This window comes from Hyperoodon ampullatus (genome assembly GCF_949752795.1).
Source record: "Hyperoodon ampullatus genome assembly, chromosome: 2".
Classification (NCBI taxonomy): domain Eukaryota; kingdom Metazoa; phylum Chordata; class Mammalia; order Artiodactyla; family Ziphiidae; genus Hyperoodon; species Hyperoodon ampullatus.
In genome coordinates this window covers 87,210,640-87,233,926 of record NC_136915.1, presented here as the reverse complement: position 1 = coordinate 87,233,926, position 23,287 = coordinate 87,210,640, and the positions used below count along the sequence as shown (strand labels likewise).

Sequence of the window (23,287 nt, the reverse complement as noted above, 5' to 3'; positions counted from 1 at the left end):
TCCTGGACTATTGAGATTTTCCTTATTCGGTATAGCTGTGATTCTTCCACTCATGTCTTTTTTATTTTATGATATTAAAAAAAATATCTACACATTCTATGAAGATATGGGCACAGTCTAGGGCACAGATATAAGAGGCAACTATAGTTGGTTAAGGTCCTGATAGGAAGAAATCATCTTATCAGGACTTTAACCTAAGAAATCTCTTAACCCAAGAAGTCCCCTAGGTGGCCATGGACCAGGTTAGGAATTCTTGTCCACTTGAACTGGAAAAGCATAAGAGTTGGTTTATATTTGAATGGGGCCATTCTATTTGGATCCTGGAGATCAGATAAATCCAGCAACTTAGGGTCAACAGTCAGAAAGGTCTTAGAAGCTACAGAGTGATCAAGTTCAAATATGCTTTCTGTCATCAAAGATCTGCAGTAGGCTAGGATGGGGAGAAGTGGAGTAATGGGCAATCTACATCACTGCATGCTGGTATCGGGATCTAGCCATAGTGTGGGGTGGGGGACTATATTCAAAGAAGGGGTCCCTGAGGGATCAGGGGAAGCAAGTAAATGGTCTAGTAGGAAAGGATTTAAGCAAACAACGAGTTCCTAAAATTTGACTATAAGCCCAAACTCATTTGTTTGTTCAGCAACAGAAAGAGGCCAGCAACAAATACCTTATAGTTCCTGCCTCAGGACAAGACCTATTCTAGTGCCTAGGGTTCTAGTTTAGGTTCCTTCATAAAACATTATTTGAAACAACAAGAACCTACTGTATAGCCCAGGGAAGTATATTCAGTATCTTGCAATAACCTATAATGGAAAAGAATCTGGAAAAGTATATATACATATATATGTATATGTGTGAATATATATATATATGTATATGTGTATATATATGTATATATATGTGTATGTGTATGTGTATATATATGTATATATCTGAATCACTTAGCTCTACACCCAAAACTAACACAACATTGTAAATCAACTGTACTTCAATTGAAAAAAAAAAAAAAAAGAAAGAAAGAAAAATACATTATATGAGCACTTACTAAAGGCCAGGCTAGAAGCTGGACATGTAATAGTAAACAAGATATAGTTCCTTCTCTTCAAAAGTTTACACTCTACTTGAAAAGTACTGACAAGAATATAGACAATCACAATACAGAATGTAAAGAGTACCAAATGGGGAATGGTACTCTTGGTACCATTGTTATTGTTATGATGGTGTGAGTCAGAGCAGCTTAAGACTTGGTGCTGGAGAGATCAGAAAAGATTCCTAAATAGACTGAAGTCTAAGCTAAGACCTGAAGAATGGGCAGGAGCAGGGAGTCTAATACATGAGTCAGTTTTGTTGAATAAGCAGAAAGTGCCACTTCCAATGTAGTGGTTCAGAATTAGCATCCCCAAAATGTGTCACTTTGGCATGAAGGTTACTTTGAGATAAAGGCAGTCAAGATCCTGCAGGTTCAATAGAAACTACTGCCCCTCCTTTAAGTACCTAGAAAAATTTAAATTTGAGATTTTTCCCAGAAAAGAGTTATTTACCTAAGTGTCTCCATCTATTGAACAGGGCAAACATCTAGTTACCAAACATCTACTCTTCTTCTTATTGTCCTATAATGACCCTTCTGTTCCTGGAAGCCCCAGATCCCTATCTCTTTCCTTAGCTCAGGATGGCATTTATGCTTCATTTAACCTTTCTGTCTCTGAACCTCTCATGTATGTGGGGACTCTGACCCTCTCATGTATGTAGGATTCCTGTACATACGAAGTTAAATTCCATTTCTCCTGTTTATCTCATGTCAATTTAGTTCTTAGACCAGCCTGAAGAACCTAGAAGGGTAGAGGAAAGTTTTCTTCCTCCTCAACACAGGTCAGTAAATTACAAAACGGTCATTTAAAACAGGTGCCCTTTCATTTGTGGAACTACCCATTGCCAGGGCACATGACTTGGTAAACTGAATATGGACTCTCTTCACCTCCTTGGTCCAATTCTCCTGTACAGAGCACAGACTGTGACCTAGACTGGATTTATCTAGGTAAAGAAAACTTAGAGTAGAAGGGATAGCAGAGGAAAGGAGGAACTCAAGGCTTAAATGTATGGCTCTTGAAAATTGAAACCTAAGAGAAAATCAGCCTAATTTGAATGACACATTTCTAGAATTGTTTTCTCAGACCAAGACAGCATGAGAGTACCTACCTGGGTGAGCTGCACAGAAGCCACCTGCAGGTACACAGAGCACACATTTAAGCATTTGCCAAGATAGAAATTGGACCCACTAGTCTTGAGCTTCCTGGAGTGACTCCACTTGTCATTTTACCCATTAAGATCGTGTAACATGGTTTCACAATAGCAAATCAAAGTAAGGCTGATGGTATTCCTACAATTACAATAAAAGTAGAATGGCTTAATTAGTAAAACATTAACTGGCAGGATTCCTATAAGTAAAAATGTACATATTTAAGGTGGCTTATTGTAATATTTATAACATTTATTTTATAATATACTAATTCGTATGTAAAAGTGAATGTAAATTGCCAGAAATTAACATGCAATGTGAAGAAAAGTCCTTTTATCCTCTGCAACTGTAGCATTTGGCAGATTCAGGAATAAATAATCTTTTGTGGCAAGGGTATGCCTTATCAAACATATGCAGATCAGCACTAATTAATGCTAATTAAGGTTTCCTGTCTATCTAGTTGGAAAAACGTCCAAATGTTATGAAATCCAGTTAGTATGCCTATTACGCTAATTGTTTTATATGGGGTGGTTCTTAATTAAAATATGTAAATTGACCTTAATTGCTATATACTAATGGGGGTTCATGTTATCTCACTAAAAGTGACAAGATGGTGAGGAAGGGTACTTAAAGGAATAATTCTGATAGCTCCTTAACTAAATGACCTTTACTCAAAATTAATTTTAATTGGAAGCTGGCTAAAGAAACATTTTTCTGTCTTTGTTTCTTTTTAGTTTTTAGCAATGTAAGAATGTTACTCTTCTTTGTTAATACAGCTTTAGAAGCAGTATGGATTGTTAATTACACTTAACAAGCAAGTTAATTTGACTGTTTACTGTTTATAGTTATCAGGAAGTTATTGATATCCTCATTTCAGTCTTGGGAAAAATTAGTTCTCATTGAATGTGAATTTATGGTTAGAATCATATAGGTAAGTCAACCTAGTTAGTTTGTTAGAATGTGTGTTAAAGTTTGATGAGCCAGTAATGCTAATATGTACTCCTTAGCTGATTTATATTGAAATTACTTTTTAGAAAAAAAAAATTTTTTTCTTTACAAACATCAACTCTTAATTTGAGTTAAAATCTCATTGGAGATGCTTAGATTAAATAGACTGAAATGATTTTCTTACATTTTACTTATCGCATTTTTATTTATTATTTAATTGCAGACAAATTAAAGTGTGTATGCCCAAAACCAGTGTAAATGAATTTACATATTTTTCCACTATGCTAACCTTACAATTATAAGAAGTAATTTAAATAAAGATAACAAATATTTTATTTTACTTTTTCATTTGAAAGTATTTTATGTTCAACTGTAATTTAAAATATATTAAAAATGTGAGGCAGGACTTAGTAGAATACTGTCACATGGAAATGAACATAGAATGAAGATAATGAAGTTTTTCCTTTGTAGAAAGGAGACCCAATATCTTTATTCTTTCAACAGGACATAGTGACAAATGTTTCACCCAGAATCATCCGGGGGACCACCTCCGGCCCCATGTATGGCCCTGGACAAAGCTCCTTCCTGAATATTGAGCTCATCAGTGAAAAAACAGCTGCATATTGGTGTCAAAGTGTCACTGAACTAAAAGCTGACTTTCCAGACAATGTAAGTGTGATTTAGCGTCTAAAACAAAAGAATTGGCATAAGTTGGTGAATGTTTATTTAAACATCCAATTCATAGGCTTATAAATATTAATGTGTATAATATATTTTATTAAAGAATCTGCCAGTTGCTTTGTTGATGCATAGAAAGATAAAAAAGAAAGAAGTGCTCAAGAACTCATAAAAATCTGCACAATGTGAGGCTTTATTATAAATGGGTACCATGTAGATGGAAGAAGTATCTACATAAGCAGGAGGAAGAGAAGTGAAATACTCATTTTATTGAGTTGGTTTTCAGTGTATGTGGCTAGTATTTATGAAGGTGATGACCTTAGGAAGAAATTGCAGACTGTAAATCATTTTAAATATAAAGCTGAGGCAGAAGCAGAATTTCTTGTATAGTTTAGATTTTTTCAGTGGGAAATAATTCACCAAATAATTTTAACACCTTTATTCTGAATGAGTCAACTATCTTTTATAAAATGTTTTTTTTTCTTCTAAAGTACCATACACAAATATTACAGTAATATCAGGCTTATGTATGATATTTCATTTTTGTGGATTTTTATATATTGTCTATAGTTTTTTAGTCCACAGATAGTATTTTCTCTTCAATAATTGGTTAGTGTTGTCTTTAATGTCACTCATTCATCCTCCTCCTCCTCCCCCTAGCCCCCTTCACCGTACACACACATGCACACACACACATTTCTCTCTCTTTCAATGAGCTGGTGGTGAATTGAGGTTGAAGTTTGGGGTGATGCATGTTTGCATTGTAGAAAAGATTTCAAAGACAAATGAGAACCTTCAAGTATTCTAATAATAAATATTTTAAAATCTAATGAAATTTGTGGATGTTTGCCCACAAACTGATAAATCAGGAAATTTTACAAAGAAACTTTAGCTATCACACTATCACCTAGCTCATCAAGTTTCTTCTTCTGTTTTAGGAGGCTCTAATTGTTTCAAAATTCTGTCTTATCTTGAAACAAAATATAATCACAGAAGATACAATTTATCTTCCTCAATTCAGCCCTTCAGATGTGAAGGGAACTATAAAGGCCATCTGAAATCTATAGCTTCTGCTCAGGAATTTTTCACTTCCTGAGCTTGATGTTGCAATTATCTCTTTGCACATTATGTAATCAACTCTAGTAACAATTTTGTTGGACTATTTGTGTTTTAAAGAATCCACATGTTTTGGGAAGCTTTTCTCAGAATGACAAAGACAAAAAATGGTCAACCATAGAAATAATTATTAATATATTTTTAAACAGTCTATAGTGTTAAGTAATACTATGCTAGGTACTGAACATGCAATAAAATAATAATAAATGATAATAAATGTGAGCACTTACATAGTATTCACTCTGTGCTAGGTATGGTTATAAATGCTTTATGTATTTTAATACTCATTTAATTCTTCAACAACTTTATAAGATAGGTAGTATTATTATCCCCATTTCACAGATGAGGAACTGAGGCACACGGAGTTAAGTAGCATGCCCAAGATTCACAGCTATTATATGGTGAAGCCAGAATTTGAAATTGAAATTTGATTTTAGCATCCATGCTCCTGTCTAGTAATAGTGTTCACTAGTGCACCTGCTTATATTGCAATATCATTTCAGGCCCTTAAAGGCTCAGTGTTACTTACATTAATGCAAAATAAGAACAGTATGAAATATTCTTTCAATAGTATTTAGATGAGCCAATGTATCTGAAAAAAAAATCCCTTTTTCTGGAAAATAACACCTACCAATAACTTGTCTTAAGCTCACCTGATACTTTCTATGCTCTCTTGAGGAGGAATAAGATGTTATAATAATGGCCTCAAAGAAATGACAGTAAGTAGACAAGAAAGTTGAGACAAAACCCTTGCTTTGTGATCCTACAGTCAAGCAGAAAGACTTGGACGCATTTAAATGTTCTTTTCAATTTCTCTGGAAATAATTTTCTTCTCCTATAACACTTTTCCTTCTGAGAAAACAATGCAGCTTTTCTTGTTTCTAATTTTTTCACCGTTTAGATTATATTCATTATTCTTTTTCTGTATTCTTAGAATTAATTTCTAACGTTTTTATTCCCCATATCAAAGATAACATTTTAAATACAATTAAAATGGCATTCCCATTTGAACCCATAGAAATATTATGTGTGCACCTAGATATTGCCATGCTGAGAGTAGAATATCCCCCACTGTTTTGGAATTACTCTGATGCCAAACCCAATGAGCTGAATGAAAGAAGGTGACCCTTCATTTTCCACGTTTAATTATCACTCTCACTGGAGTTTTCCCACATCATTCTCGAGTGCATGGCTGCCACCTTTAATGACAGGGATCAGATAATTCAACCTATTATGGCAGCTTCTAAGCAAGGGCTAACTTTTCTGAAAAAGGAATTGTGCAGGGGGGCATATAGTTCAGCTAACATCAGCAGCCAGTATCTTTCTTTCCAGAGAAAGTAGGCACCAGTTGACCATGAACTAGAGGAGACAGCTGGAAGAACATGTTGAATATAAAGACATTAAGACCCCCTGAAATATATTGTTAAGGGTTTGTTTCTTAACTGTCACAGAATTATACCAAAGCCTACACTTATACCAGATTTCTGCTTGGCTTTCAAGGTTTCCTTTTATTTACCTGTGAATTAAACTTGGTACACTGATCATTGTAGTGACAATTTATTACTAAGAGTGTTTTTCTTTTCTTTCCTAAGCTGAGATTTTATAATGCTTATTATGAAATGTATTGTGTAGTTAGGGCTTACAGAAATCAATTTTAAGTGAATCCTTTAATTCTCACTGCAAAAACCTTAGACATCATATACTTTAGGCTTGCAAAAAATGTTTACCAAGAAATACATGCTGCATTGTGTCTGAATGCACTGAATTAGCAAGCAAAGACTGGCATTTTCTATCATTTGTGGCAGCTAAAGTGAGAGTTAGGCAAAAGATAGGGATTCATCAGTGAATCAGCTGGTGAAGATAGAAAAGGGAATGATGGCTTTGTTAGAGAAATTTATAAGGGAAGAACAATTGGTATGTAAATATACTTCTTTTATAAGACACCTCATTTCTACTGAAACCCATTCTCAGTTTATTACTGAGAGATCGGCATTGCACATGTTATGTTCAAAATGACTCCAAAGAAGTTGCTCTCCGTCAGCATTCTGAAGATGCTTTCCTGACCAGCAGCCTCTAAATACAGAGTTCTTAACCTTATGTGTGTGCCATGGCCTCCATAAACACCCTGGTGAAGCCTAAAAGCCTCTTTTAGAATACTGTTTTTCAATGCATAAAACAATATTCATAAGGTAATAAAGGATTCACATTATATTAAAATAAAATTCTTGAAATATTTTTAAAAATATGATGTAGTAAAATATGTTACTCTTTAATAAGGCACTAAAAATACAATCTAATGGCAGATCTAATACCTACTGCTGTCTTGATATAATGGTGACTCCAACTGATACCCTGAGATAGCTGCAGCAACTCTACATCTCTATGTGATTTTCTCTGGTTTCTGTTGGTGCAAAGCACACTGGTTTGTTGCTTCATGATGGAGGAAGTGCTAAATTTCAGTGAGAGACTAGTGAAAATAAAGACCTAATTTTTTTTTCCATCCAAGTTCATGAATTTTCTGTTTTCTATCAAGGGTTCTAAGGACCTCAGATTAAGAACCTGTGTCCAGCATTTCTCAATTCTGGTTGCATATTAGAATCTCCTAGAGAGCTTCAAAAATGATATTTATGGTTAGGCCCTATACTAGTTGAATCATTTTAGAATTCTGGCATGGATACAGTGAATATAGATCTGTGTGTGTGTATGTAAGTATGTGTATAGATATGTATATGTGTATGTGTGTGTGTTTATATTTTTTATAAAGTTCCTCAGTTGATTCTACTACATATACCATCAATGTCACTCATGAACTTTGACATATATCATTAAATATTTATAAAACTCCTATACCAGAACTATTTACTGGGAGCTGTTTATATGTGCTAAGGGTTTTATGTATCTGTGAAACAGAGATTTTCCCCATTTTACAGATGAGGGAAGTGACATTTAGAGACACTGCATTAACTGTCCAGATGACACAGTTAGTAAGTAAATGCTTTGGGACTGGAAATCTTTCCATTACACCATGAAGAGGTTCTATTTGACAATAAAGAACCTGAGAAATTAAGAACATACATGTTACAATCCTCCCTTGTCAACCCACTCAGATGGGCCAGTTAGATTGAGCTTTCTCAACTGCAGACTGTCAAAAGAAAAAAAAATAACTTTTCATTTGACAAAGAAAGTTCTGTCATCAGTCAATCATTATCTTGTCATTAGTTCCAGTGAAGAACACTTTATAGCTCAGCTCTTTTTGCTTTGCAGGGATGTAGGTGTCTATAGAAAACAATGCCAGTGACTCAATGTGGACCTTGGCTTGAATTGTCACCTGGCCTCATTTTAAGTTCTGTATTTGAAAATAGGGAAGTCGAGGGACTGAGTCAGATCTAGGTATCCCCCAAGCAGGAGGATGTTCCCTACTTATTCAATGGACATTTGTCACCCCATTACTCCTGCACAGTCTTCTTACAGGTGCCACAAAGTCCAACTCAGCAGAAGTGGCCTTCCTTTTCTTTGAAGTATGTATAATTAAGTCCAGCTAATTAGAAATAGGGGATTGTGTAACCCATTCAGTCTGTTCAGATAAATTTGTAACAAATGGAACTACAATAAATGTATTGTCAGGAAGCAATGATCAGTGTAAGTTCATTACTTTTGCTTTCTGATCACAGAGTTTACAAAGCACAAACAGCACCTTAGCTCTTCTCTCCTCGTATCTCAAAAAGGGTATTCACCAACAGAAACATAAGAGTCTCTGCAACTGGAGGCATTCCTTCTTTGCTCCATCTGGAATTATTTGAGCTTATAATGTCCCTGTTTCTGTAAATGTCTACATATTCCCATGATGATTTATTTTAAATAAATTAGAAAACTGCTGGATCAGGTATTGAAGGGAAGCCTAGTATATCCTCCAGGAAGCTCTTCTCTTTTTTACACCACAGCTTAAGTAATGATTTTGTGATATTGTTTGTTTATTCCAGAGGACATAGATATTTCCCAACCTCGCTTTTTTGCTAAAATCCAGGACAATTATCTAGTGGCATTACTTTATTATTTTTTTAAAAAAAGATCTGTCTAATGTACAAAAATCAAAACAAATCCAAAATGATTCACAATTAGCCATAGGCCAAGCACTAATTTGGTTATGCCCAACAAACCTTAAAGACCAGACCTGAAAGGATAAAAATATGTCCAAGTAATTTAACTGCAACTCAGAAAAAAGCTCAAGAATATTTATAGGAATACAAAATATCTAGTACCAAACAAGATAAAGTTCAATGTCTGGCATCCAATTAAAAATTACCTAGTATGTAAAGAAATAGGAAAATAGCCCAAAATAATAAAAAAAATTGATCAGTTAAAACTGATATGATGTTAAAATTAACAGGCAAGTACATTAAAACTGTTATTCCATACATTCAAAAGGCTAAGTTAAGCCATGGAAGATAGATAAAAGACCTAAATCAAAATTCCAAGCATGAAAACTACAACGAAAGGGATGGAAAACACACTGGAGGTTATTATCAGCATATTGGCACTGAAGAAGAAATAATTAGTAAATTTGAAGATACAGCAATAAAAACTATCCAAAGTGAAACACACACACACACGAACACACACACATACACACACACAGAGGTTGAGAGGGAGAGAAAGAAGAAAGTAAACATACCATTCGTGAGCTGGGGAAAACTTCAAGTGGCCTAATATGTACTGGAATTCCTGAAATTTGAAGAAATAACAGGCCAAAATTTCCCAATTTTTCTTAAAACTATAAGCCTCCTGCTATGCAAACAAAACAAAAACAAACAAATAAAAATAATAAACAAGAAACTTGATGAACTCCAAGCACAAGAAACATGAATAAAATTACACCAAGGTAATACATCATAATCAAATTAATTAAACCAGTGATAAAGAGGAAAACTTCAAAGCAGTCAGGGACAGAAAGCATGTTCCATACAGAGGAACCTAACATAAGGGTTACTGCTCTGATTTGTCATCAGAAACAGTGCAAGTTAGAGGTCATCTTTAAAGTGCTGAAAGATTTAAAAAACAAGCAAACAAAAACTGTTAACCTAGATTTAAAATTCAGTAACATATCTTTCAGAATACAGTGAAATAAGTACTTTTTCAATCATAAAAAGATGGAAAGAATTCATCACCAGGAATCTGCACTACAGGCAATGTTAAAAGAAAATGTTTATGTTGAAGGAAAATGATGCCAGGTTGAAATATGGATCTACACAAAGGAGTAAAGAGCACCAAGATTTGTAACTACATGGGTAAATATTTTTTAAATTATTTATTCACTTTAGAAGAGAATTGGTTGTTTAAACAAAAACATATTATAAGATAGTGTGGGGAGTTTATAGCATACATGAAGGTAAAATATATGACAACAATAGTGCAAAAGTTGTGAGGAAGAAATGGAAGTATAGGGGCTTCCCTGGTGGCGCAGTGGTTGAGAGTCCGCCTGATGATGCAGGGGACACAGGTTCGTGCCCTTATCTGGGAAGATCCCCCATGCTGCGGAGCGACTAGGCCTGTGAGCCATGGCCGCTGAGCCTGCACGTCTGGAGCCTGTGCTCCGCAACGGGAGAGGCCACAACAGTGAGAGGCCCATGTACCGCAAAAAAATATATATATATACTACTGTAAGCTTCTAAAACCTTATGTAAAGTTTTATATCCCTTGAAGGTAGACTGTGATAACATAAAGGTATATACTCTAAGCTCTATGCAACCACTAAAATAATGTGACTTAGTTACAGATAAAACATGAAAAATAAAGGTGTAAGATAGAATTAAGCAAAGTGCTCACACCAAAAGAAAGTGAAATTAAACCTAACCATATCAGTAGTCAAATTCAATGTAATTGGTCTAAACATCTCAATTAAAAGGCAGAGATTTTCATATTTGGTTAAAAAAAAAAACAAGATTCAACTGTATGCTGCCTTCAAGAAAAAACAATTTAAAATATGAAGACACAAATAGGAGAATATTGAAGCAATGGAAGGAGATATACAATGGTAATTCTATTCAAATACAATCTCATAATACTGATAGCAAAGTAGTTATAAAAGCAAAGAATATTATCAGGGGCAAAAAAAGATCAACTTATAATGATGAAAAAAATTCATCCAGAGTTGATAACAATCCTAAATGTTTCATGACTTAATAACAGAGCTCAAGAAACCTGAATAAAAAACTAATAGAGCTGCAAGGAGCAATGGGAAAACTCAAAATTATAATTGGAGATTTCCATACCTGCCTGTCAGTAATTAATAAAACAATAGAATGAGGCTGTTGAGGATTTGAAAAATGCTATCAACTTATCTAATTGACATTTATTGGACACGCCATCCAAAAGCAACAGAATACACAGTCATTTCAAGTACATACATAATATTTACTACAATAAGCCATATTCTGAGCCATACAAGAAGTCTCAACAATTAAAAAAAAATTTAAATCATCCAAGGTATATACTCTGCCCACAACAGAAGTAGATTTGTAATCAAAAACAGGAATGTATTTGGAAAATCCCCAGATATTTAGAAAATAAATAATATACTTCAATAACCCTCGGTTAAAAGAGGAAATCACAAGCAAAATTAAAAATTATTTTGAACGGAATGAAAATTAAAATACAAAATATCAAAATTTGTGGTATACGATGCAAGCATTACTCGAGGGAAAATCTATAGCATCAAATACATGTATCAGAAATGAAGAAAGATCTCAAATTAATGACTACAACTTCCACCTTTAAAAACTAGAAAAAGAAAATTAAACCTAAAATAAATAACATAAAGGATATAATGAAGATTAGAGGAGGAAATTGATGAAATAAATAACAGAAAAATAATAGAAAATGTCAAAGAAGGTAAGGCTGATTCTTTAAGAAGACAAATAAAATTGATAAAACTTTAGCCAGACTGATCAGAAAAAAAAAGGGAGAAGAAACATAAATTACCAACAAAGGGAATGAGAGAAGTAACACCACTGCAGATTTTACAGTTATAAAACAGAAAATTACAGAATATTATGAACAATTTTATGCAGATAATCAACTTAGGTGAACTGGACAAATCCCTTTAAAGACACAAATTTTCAAAGTGTATTCAAGAAGCAATGGATAACATTAAAGAAATTGAATTACTGGTTTAAAACATTTCCATGAAGAAAACTACAAGCCCAGATGGCTTCATGAGTGAGTTTTACCAACCATTTAAGAAAGAATAGTGCCAATTCTACACCTACTTTTCCAGAAAAGAAAAACAGAGGAAATACTTACTAACTAAATCTATAATGCCACACTTTGATATCACAACCAGATAAAGGCAGGACAAGAAAAGAAAACTATGGACCAGTGTTCCTCATTAATGTAGATGCAAAAGTTCTAAACAAATTACAAATATTAACCAACAATATATAAAGAATATAATACCTCATGAACAAACGAGGTTTATTCCAGGAATTCTGGTAGGTTTAACATTTGAAAATAATATAATTCACATAAGTTGCAAACTAAATAATAACAACAACAAAACAGGAAAAAACATTTAAAGAAATTCAAAAATCCTTTCCTAACTTTTAAGTAATTTCAGCAAACTAAGAATATAAGAGTAATTTCTTAGCCCTCTAAAATGCATTTAAAAAAAATCCCTAGAGCTAACATCCTAGTTAATGGTAAAAGACTGAATACTTTCTTCCTAAGGGAAATAAAATAATGATATTTGCTTTTGGCATTTCTAGTATACATTGTGCTAGAGTTCCTGTACTGTTTAATAAGAGAAGACAAATAAAAGATATGCACATTGAAAAGGAAGAAGTAAAACTACCTTTATTCACAGATGACATGATTATTTATGTAGAAAATCTGACTGAATATACCAATAAAAACCACTTTATTTACAAAAGCAGGCAGCTAGCTTACAAGTTACTGTTTTCAGATTTGATTTTTTAAAGAGTTGCATTAAAATACTGTTTATCGGGCTTCCCTGGTGGCGCAGTGGTTGAGAGTCCGCCTGCCGATGCAGGGGACACGGGTTCGTGCCCCGGTCTGGGAAGATCCCACATGCCGCGGAGCGGCTGGGCCCGTGAGCCATGGCCGTTGGGCCTGCGCGTCCGGAGCCTGTGCTCCGCAACGGGAGAGGCCACAACAGTGAGAAGCCCACATACGAAAAAAAAAAAAAAAAAAAAAAAAAAAATACTGTTTATCTTTATTACTAACTTTTCTTACACTCCGTTAAATTCTGCACTCCAGGCAAATGCCTAACGACTCAACCTGGCCTTGGCCTGCCAAAATACAACTTTAAATAATAAATGAGTTTAGCAAGATTGAAGATACAAGATCAACTTTTAAAAATCATTTGTACTTTTTATATACTAGCAGTTAACAATTGGAAACTGAAATAAATATATCTTATCAATATATCAATATAGCAAAAAAATGAAATAGGGATAAATTTGACATAAGATGTGAAAGATGTGAAAACTGAAAACTACAATATATTACGACAGAAATTAAAAAATTAAGTAAATGGGAGGCTATATCATGTTCAGTGATCAGAAGAGACTATTGTTAAGATGTCAAGTAACCTCATTGATTTAAAAGGTAAAATGAAATTACAATCAAAATATTAGCATGATTTTTTTTGCAGAATTTAACAAGTTGATTCTGAAATTCATATGGAAGTATAAAGAACTTACAGTAGCCAAAATAATTAAAAAAGAACCAAATTGGAAATCTAAAACTTTCCAATTTCAAGACTTATTTTAAAACTACAGTAATTAGGATAGTGTGGTATTGGCATAAAGATAGACAAATAGATTAATGGAGCAGAATAACAAGTCCAGAAAACAACCTACAAATTATTTATATGAACAAATGATTTTTGACAAAGATGCTAAAAGGAAATTCAGTGGACAACAGTTAGTCTTTTCAACACATGATGCTGGTAAAATTGGGTATCCATATGCAAAAAATAAAAATAAAATAAATGACTCATGTCTGACATGACATATAAAAATTAACTCAAAATATTCATAGACCCAAATGACAAACCTAAAACTATAAAACTCCTTTAAAAAAAAAAGCGAGAAAGGCTCTGTTATCTTAGGTTAGAGAAATACTGAATATTTCTTAGATGCATACCGAAAGTATAGTCTTTGAAAGAAAAAGATGTGATTTCTTCCAAATCAAAACTACGGTCTTCAAACCTGTTGCTAAGAAAATGAAAATACAAACTACAGACTAGGAAAAATATTTGCAAATCATGTATCTAGTAAAAAACTTGTATCCAAAATATTTAAAGGACTTTGAAAACCCAGTAATAAGAAAGCAAACAACCCTTCCCACTTTGAGCAAAACATGTGAAGAGACACTTCACCAAAGAAGATCATGAATGACAAATAAACACAAGAAAAGGTGCTCAACATCATTAGTCATTATAGAAATCCAAATTAAAGCCACAGCGAGATATACATCTATTAGAATGTCTAAAATTTGAAAGACTGATCATATCAAATATTAGCAAGGATATGGAACTACAAGAACTCTCATACATTGCTAGTGGTGAAACCACTTTTGAAAATAGTTTGGTAGTTTCTTAAAAAGTTAAACATACACCTGCCATATGACCCAGATAATCCACTTTTGGCTATTTACCCAAGAAACGCCAAAACATATGTCCATACAAAGACTTGTACAGGACTGTTCACAGCAGCTTTATTTGTAATAGCAAAAAACTGTGAATGATTCAGATGTCCAGCTGAATAGATCAACAAATTGTGGTGTATGTATACAATAAAATACTACTTAGTAGTAAGAATAATGAACTACTTGATACATACAACATGGATTAATCTCAAAAATTATGCTGAGAAAAAAAAAGCCAGCCCCTCTCCCCCTCAAAAAATACATATTTTATGATAAAACTGTAGAAACTGTTAACTAATCTATAGGGATGTAAAATAGATTAATGGTTGCCTCATAGACAGGGGAGGAGTTGGAGGGAGGGATTATAAAGCGTCACAAGGAAATTTGGGGGCATGATAGACATATTCATTATCTTGATTGTGATGATAGTTTCAAAGTATATAAAATTGTAAGCTTTAAATATGTGCAATTATTATATGTTATACTTTATATAATATATAGTATATAGAGAATTATATTTCAATAAATCTGTTTTAACATATTCAGTAGGTTAAATTTAAAATTATAAAAGCACTTTTCATGGGATGTGCCCTGGGAATTAATCCCAGGTTGGATTAAATGGCTAAACCCCTGTCACCCGGCTGTTCAATCCCTACCCATTGCCCAAGCCACCAGTCAATTATTACCTTCTGTGAAATTGACTAGTGTTTTGATTGTATTCACTTTGATATGGAGACACGGGAATTAACGTGAGGTTAAAAATGATGTTATACAGTGTTAAGAAAGAAAAGAAAGAAAATAAATGTTGGGTGGGTTTTTTAAGCTTCTGCTTTGTGGGAGATTAAAATGCTAGGGCTTTATCTCATTCAGTAAAGGAAAAATCTTAAGAAAATCCATCAAAGCTTTTAGTCACTTTATATATACAAGCATTAACTGCCTGCAACATACTTTTTCTCAAATTCTCCTCCACTTTGTAATTTGTCAGGCTGCCTTTTGGGTAACAATATTGTCTCCTCAGTTTGGAAGTATAGCATCCAACACACTGAACCATTTTGAAAGAGACCCTGGGGATGGCGATGTTGCATTGAATTTAGACTCTTTCTTGGTTATATACTAGCTCATGAGAGAGGCAATGGATACAATTTATCAATTATATATGTTTGCTACATAACCAGACCATGTCATAAACTAAAAACAAAGCCCATACTCAAACTGCTGAAAAGGTTTGCTCAGTGGACTCATTTACTTAATATCAATTTAGTAATATTTCACATCAGTCAGTGTTCTGTTTTTGTGGAGAAATCAGCTCTAATGCATTCTTCTCTTAAAGTATTAGGGAAACTAGGAGAAAGAAAGGATAAAGTAAAAACTCTTACTGCCCCTGACCCCTCAAGTCCCTAACTGTAACTTTTTTTTTTTTTTAACTTGAAGGGCCCATTTAATTTATTAATTTTTAAAAAATCACCAACGTTTTATGAGAGCCTAAAAGTTGGAGACTGTTAAATAGAGGCTGTTATTTAACGTAAGATACTATAGTTATGTGTGTTGCATTAACTTTGTTACAAACTACTTATTCTATTTTGCTTTTTTTTTTTTTTTGCCACTGGGCATTTTATTCTTTTACACTGTACTGTACAGGGAATATTCCAGAGATTTATTTTTCACAAGGAACAAATTTCATATTTTTCCCCTTGGGTCTTCTAAGGTATTTACTTAAAATTATTCTCTTTATTCTTTAAGACAGTTTTCAAAAAAATAAATACTTAATACTATTTTAAAGGTCTATAGACTGCTCTTTAATAACTGTCTTTCTATTTCAACCATTATTTATGTTTGGGTAATTGATTCAATTTAATCAGAATTTAAAACTATATCTGTGATGCACAAATATGATCTAATTAATTATAAACAATCTAAAAGGAGAATGGTCACGGAGGCATTGGACTTCTAATTTAATCACTAGGCAAATTTAGTACTTCATCCTTAAAATATCACAAATGAGGCAAACTTTAATAGAACAAATGTGTAAAATGAACCCTCTCATTTACTTAAAATTTCACTCTATGGGATGTGTCTTCATTTTAAGAATCAAAGTCATGAAAATATACATTAAAATGAGGTCCATTAATACAGGTAGCTTGTGATTATCATCTTAATAGCAGATAGAGAAAAATTATGAATGAAATACAACAGTAAAGATATGATATTTTTGCCAGTAGCTTCTACTTTTCTACCAAGAGTGCATTTCATAACCGTGTTAAGAGAAGTGAGATTTTAGAAAAAGAAGGAAGAAAAAAAAAAAAACTGCATTTTTTGGCAAGGAGCCATTTCCCAAGGCAAGCCCTGAATCTTAACAGAAGGAAAAGAAGCAAGAATTTGACAAAGAGATTTTATGAATTCAAATAACCTTGTAAGGAATACATGAATATCATCCCCATTTTGTATTAGAATCTGATATCCAGATGAAGGTAATTTCCCAAGGATATTTCTTAGACTGTTAGTGGTAAAATTTCAAATTGATGACAGAGGTCTGATGTACAAACACTCACAATAGAAAAAAAATATTATTTTTTAAAGTCAAGCTTCAGAATACTTAAAAATGTCCATGTATGATTCACTTTTTCTTTTCACCTGGATTTTCCTCCCCTTCTGGTGGAGGTGCTAAAGAGCAGAGAAATGGGAAAGGTAATCAGCCAGAGGGAAGAGAAGAAGGCAAGACCTAGATAATTCACAAACTGGAAAATGAGCTCCTAACTAATCAAGACTGGATTATAAATAAGATAGAGAGAATTTATGCATCCCTGGTATTGGCCTGAATAGCATTTGCACCCAGTCCAAGGAAAGTATTTGTGAATTTCACAGTTGGCTATTTTTTCTCCCTTTGAGATTTTTCCTAAGCTAATTATCCATAATGTACATGAAGCAAAGAAATAACTTACCATTAAAGTCATTTTTGAAGTAGATACTTCACTTTGCATGTTGTTAAAATGCCTACAGTATTAATAAAGAATGAGTTAACTATTAATACAGCTTCTTTGGGGAGTTTCTGATCTATATACTGATCACCCAAAAGGAAATTTTGTGTAATATTTTATTCATGAAAAATTTAGAGAAGTAACTAGATTAACTAATTTTTCCATAATAAGTAATTTAATTTAACTTTGTGCTTCTTTTTGCATTTTAATTTTTTCATAATGTGTCCTTTAAAATCCCCAATATTAAAATGATCAGTAACTGTTTTGTGGTTGATTTAGTTTAAATTGTAAATTTAGTTATGGCTCTTGGGTTGCAAGGTTGGGGGGGAGGTGTCAATATAGAAAATGAACACATTTATAGACTGGAAAACTTATGTATGCAATAAGTTTTTAGATGAATTATTAGAAAACAGATTAGAAATCAATGTGAAAATGACATATAACAATAAATTTTGTTGTTACCCAGACTATAATTACACTTCAAATGCTTTACATTTAACATACTTTCCTACTTACTATTCAATAAGTTTTTGTATCATGTTTTACGACTCAGAATTTTTGCCTTACTTCTGCTTAACACCTTCCAAGACCTTCTCAGTTCAAACTCAGCTAGGATAGACACAATATGATTAGATTGTGTCTTTGAATTTCAGGCAGAACTTCTGCTTCTAGTTAGGAGATAGAAAGCCAGAAGAGATTACACTCCCACCCTAAAAACCAGAGTAAGTCAGATAATCAGCAAAATTGGATTTTTTTTTAACCCATGCAGATTAACCCAAAAGAAATAAATTCCAGAAAGTGATAAGCTCTTTTTGGGAGAGAAGAGACTCTTGACTGTTTTGCTCCCTGGAGGAATGGTGGGAAGGGAAGGAAACCACAACAGAGAAACCAGTAAAGATTTAAAGAATGTTTAATGGATGTGTTTGGAGTCATATGATGCGTGAGAACCTCAAGGAGCCCAGGCAGAGAACTTGTCAGCCATTAGCAACCAACTCTTTCCCATGTTATTTCATTGAGCTGCCTACCAGATGTGGGGCTGAGGCAGCAGAGCCCAGAGAGATCATCCTGAAGGGAATCAGGACCTTCTCCAGTTACAAGGCAGAGGCCTACTGAAGCCTGGGGTGGGGAAAGAGCCCTGAGAGAAATTCTCCAAGGCATGCTAAGCCTTCACCAGTTATATTGCAGTAGCCCTTTTGAAGGCTTGAGGAAGGCATGCTCAGCAGAAAGATGTTCTGAAGAACGGAAGGCCAGTGTGGAAGTAGCAAAAAGAACTCCCTGGCAACACAAAAAGCTAGCAGCTGGTCTGCAGGCAGCAAGAGACATCCCATGGTTTGGAAAGTTGGTGGCTGGACTAATCATAATAAAGAGACCCTGGAGTCTTTCTGGGGCTCAGTTTCCAACTCCTACTGAAGAGAAATTTCTTATCCAACACAAACATTTGAAGCCAGTGGAGAACTAGATCTAGTAAAATCAACACAAAGCCCAGACTCAGCTTAACTATAGATTTGATCAACTCAGTCTCCTACATTAGCAGCCTCATAAGGAGGGGTACACCCTTTTCTGAGATAATTTTTATTTATTTAAGTCTCTACTGTTCTTTTACACAAACTATCAGACACACAGTGAAATGTTATAAGGTTTGAGGAAAAAAAAAAAAAATGTGACCCAGGTCAAGAGAGTTTTCTCACAAGTTGTTTGTAGAAGCATATCCAGAGATAGAATTGGAATTATCAGATAAAGACTCTAGAATTAACATGATAAATGTGAAAAAAAAAGGTCTAGTGGAAAAACATTCATGAAAAGATGGTAGAATTTTATCAGAGGGTTGTAAAATATTAAAAAGATCCAAATAGAGTGGAGAGCCAGGGAGCCGGAGGAAGATGGCGGAAGAGTAAGACGCGGAGATCACCTTCCTCCCCACAGATACATCAGAAATTCATCTACACGTGGAACAACTCCAACAGAACACCTACTGAACGCTGACAGAAGACCTCAGACCCCCCAAAAGGCAAGAAACTCCCCACATACCTGGGTAGGTCAAAAGAAAAAAAGAATAAACAGAGACAATAGGATATGGACGGGACCTGCACCAGTGGGAGGGAGCCGTGAAGGAGGGAAGGTTTCTACACACTACAAGCCCCTTCGAGGGCGGAGACTGCAGGTGGCGGAGGGGGAAAGCTTTGGAGTAGCGGAGGAGAGCACAGCAACAGGGGTGTGGAGGGCAAAGCAGAGAGATTTTGGCACAGAGGATCGGTGCCCTCAGGCACACACCAGCCCGAGAGACTTGTCTGCTCGGCCGCCAGGGCGGGCGGGGCTGGGAGCTGAGGCTCGGGTATCGGCTTTCAGTCGGAGCGCAGGGAGAGGTCTGGGGCTGGCGGCAGGAAGAGACCCTGAAGGGGTTAGTGCTAGCCCGGAGGGAGTCCGGGGAAAGGGTCTGGAGCTACCGGAGAGGCAAGAGACTTTTTTCCCTTTTGTTGCCTGGTGCGCGAGGAGAGGGCATTCCCCTCCCTCCCCTCTGCCTGAGTGAGCCAGAGCCCCCGAATCAGCGGCTCCTTTAAACCCTTCCTGTCTGAGCGAAGAACGGACGCCCTCCGGCGACCTACGCGCAGAGGCGGGGCCAGGTCCAAGGCTGAGACCCGGGAGCTGTGAGAGCAGAGACAGGGAAATCTCTCTGTGCAGCCTCCGAGGCAGCGGATTAAAGCTCCACGGTCCATTTGATGTGCCCTGCGTCTGTGGAGTGCATGAATGGACAGCGAATCATCCCAAATTGAGGAAGTGGACCTTGAGGACAAGATTTAAGACTTTCCCCCCCTTTTTTTCCCTCTTTTTACAACGAATTATCTCAAATTAAGGAGGTGGACTTAGCAAGATTTCAGACTTTTCGCCCTTTTCCTCTTTTTACAACGAATTATCCCAAATCGAGGAGGTGGACTTGGAGAGCAAGATTTTTGATTTTTCCCCCTGCTCTCTTTTTGTGAATGTGTATGTGTAATCTTCTGTGTAAGATTCTCTCTGTATAGCTTTGCTTCCACCATATGTCCCAGGGTTCTTTCGGTCCGTGTTTTTTTTCAATAATTACTTTTTAATTTTAATAACGCTACTATATTTCATACTTTATTCTATTTTACTTTACCTGCTCTTTCTTTTTTTCCTCCCTTCCCTTCCTCCCTCCCTCCCTCCGCTCCTCCTTTCCTTCTTTCTTTTTCTTTCCTCCATCCCTCCCTCCCTTCTTCTTTCCACTTTCTTTTTCTTTCCTCCATCCCTCCCTCCCTCCCACCCTTCTTCTTTCCACTTTCTTTTTCTTTCCTTCCTCCCTCCCTCCCTCCCTCCTGTCTTTCTTTCTTTCTTTCCTTCCTCCCTCCCTCCCTCTCTTCTTCCATTCACTCTTCCTTTTGCTTTCATTCCTCCCTCCCTCCCTCCTTTCTTTCCTTTCTTTCCATCCTTCCTCCCTCCCCCTTCTTTCTTTCTTTCTTCCTTCCTTACTTCCCTTCTTCCTTTCTTTCAATCTCTTCTTTCTTTCTTCTACTAATTATTTCTTTCTACTTTTTCTCACTGTTATTCTGAGCCGGGTGGATGAAAGGCTCTTGGTGCTGCAGCCAGGAGTTAGTGCTGTGCCTCTGAAGTGGGAGAGCCAACTTCAGGACACGGGTCCACAAGAGACCTCCCAGCTCCACATAATATCAAGCAGCGAAAATCTCCCAGGGATCTCCATCTCAACACCAGCACCCAGCTTCAGTCAACGACCAGCAAGCTACAGTGCTGGTCACCCTATGCCAAGCAACTAGCAAGGCAGGAACACAACCCCACCCATTAGCAGAGAGGATACCTAAAAACATAATAAGGCCACAGGCACCCCAAAACACACCACCAGACGTGGACCTGTCCACCAGAAAGACAAGATCGAGCCTCAACCACCAGAACACAGGCATTAGTCCCCCCCACCAGGAAGCCTACACAACCTACTGAAACAACCTTAGCCACGGGGGACAGACACCAAAAACAACGGGAACTACGAATCTGCAGCCTGCAAAAGGAGACCCCAAACACAGTAACATAAGCAAAATGAGAAAGCAGAAAAACACACAGCAGGTGAAGGAGCAAGATAAAAACCTACCAGACCTAACAAATGAAGAGGTAATAGGCAGTCTACCTGAAAAAGAATTCAGAATAATGATAGTAAAGCTGATCCAAGATTCTATTTCCCAGATCCAAAATCTTGGAAATAGAATAGACAATATGCAAGAAACAGTTAACAAGGACCTAGAAGAACTAAAGATGAATCAAGCATCGATTAAAAACACAATAAATGAAATGAAAAATGCTCTAGATGGGATCAATAGCAGAATAACTGAGGCAGAAGAACGGATAAGTGAGGTGGAAGATAAAATAGTGGAAATAACTGATGCAGAGAAAAATAAAGAAAAAAGAATGAAAAGAACAGAGGACAGTCTCAGAGACCCTCTGGGACAACATTAAACGCACCAACATTCGAATTATAGGGGTTCCAGAAGAAGAAGAGAAAAAGAAAGGGACTGAGAAAATATTTGAAGAGATTATAGTTGAAAACTTCCCTAATATGGGAAAGGAAATAGTTAATCAAGTCCAGGAGGCACAGAGAGTCCCATACAGAATAAATCCAAGAAGAAATATGCCAAGACACATATTAATCAAACTGTCAAAAATTAAACACAAAGAAATCATATTAAAAGCAGCAAGGGAAAAACAACAAATAACACACAAGGGAATCCCCATCAGGATAACAGCTGATCTCTCAGCAGAAACTCTACAAGCCAGAAGGGAGTGGCAGGACATAATTAAAGTGATGAAGGAGAGAAACCTGCAACCAAGATTACTCTACCCAGCAAGGATCTCATTCAGATTTGATGGAGAAAATTAAAACGTTTACAGACAAGCAAAAGGTGAGAGAGTTCAGCACCACCAAACCAGCTTTACAACAAATGTTAAAGGAACTTCTCTAGGCAAGAAACACAACAGAAGGAATATACCTACAATAACGAACCCAAAGCCATTAAGGAAATGGGAATAGGAACATACATATCAATAATTACCTTAAATGTAAATGGACTAAAATGCTCCCACCAAAAGACACAGATTGGCTGAATGGATACAAAAACAAGACCCATATATATGCTGTCTACAAGAGACCCCACTTCAGACCTAGAGACACATACAGATTGAAAGTAAGGGGATGGAAAAAGATATTCCATGCAAATGGAAATCAAAAAGAAAGCTGGAGTAGCAATTCTTATATCAGACAAAATAGACTTTAAAATAAAGACTATTAGAAGAGACAAAGAAGGACACTACATAACGATAAAGGGATCGATCCCAAGAAGAAGATATAACAATTGTAAATATTTATGCACCCAACATAGGAGCACCTCAATACATAAGGCAAATACTAACAGCCATAAAAGGGGAAATCGACAGTAACACAATCATAGTAGGGGACTTTAACACCCCACTTTCACCAATGGACAGATCATCCAAAATGAAAATAAATAAGGAAACACAAGCTTTAAATGATACATTAAGCAAGATGGACTTAATTGATATTTATAGGACATTCCACCCAAAAACAACAGAATACACATTTTTCTCAAGTGCTCATGGAACATTCTCCAGGATAGATCATATCTTGGGTCAC

General features: G+C 35.5%; 1 protein-coding gene across 1 annotated transcript in view; it reads left to right on the top strand.

The window, feature by feature from the left end:
- DPYD (dihydropyrimidine dehydrogenase) overlaps window positions 1-23,287 on the top strand; it is a gene marked incomplete at both ends in the record, with an annotated part of 823,320 nt that overhangs the window by 475,971 nt on the left and 324,062 nt on the right. The window contains one exon of the mRNA XM_079721437.1: window positions 3,689-3,853. Within this exon, the coding sequence (XP_079577563.1) occupies window positions 3,689-3,853 (165 nt within the window). The remainder of the gene's footprint in view (window positions 1-3,688; window positions 3,854-23,287) is intronic.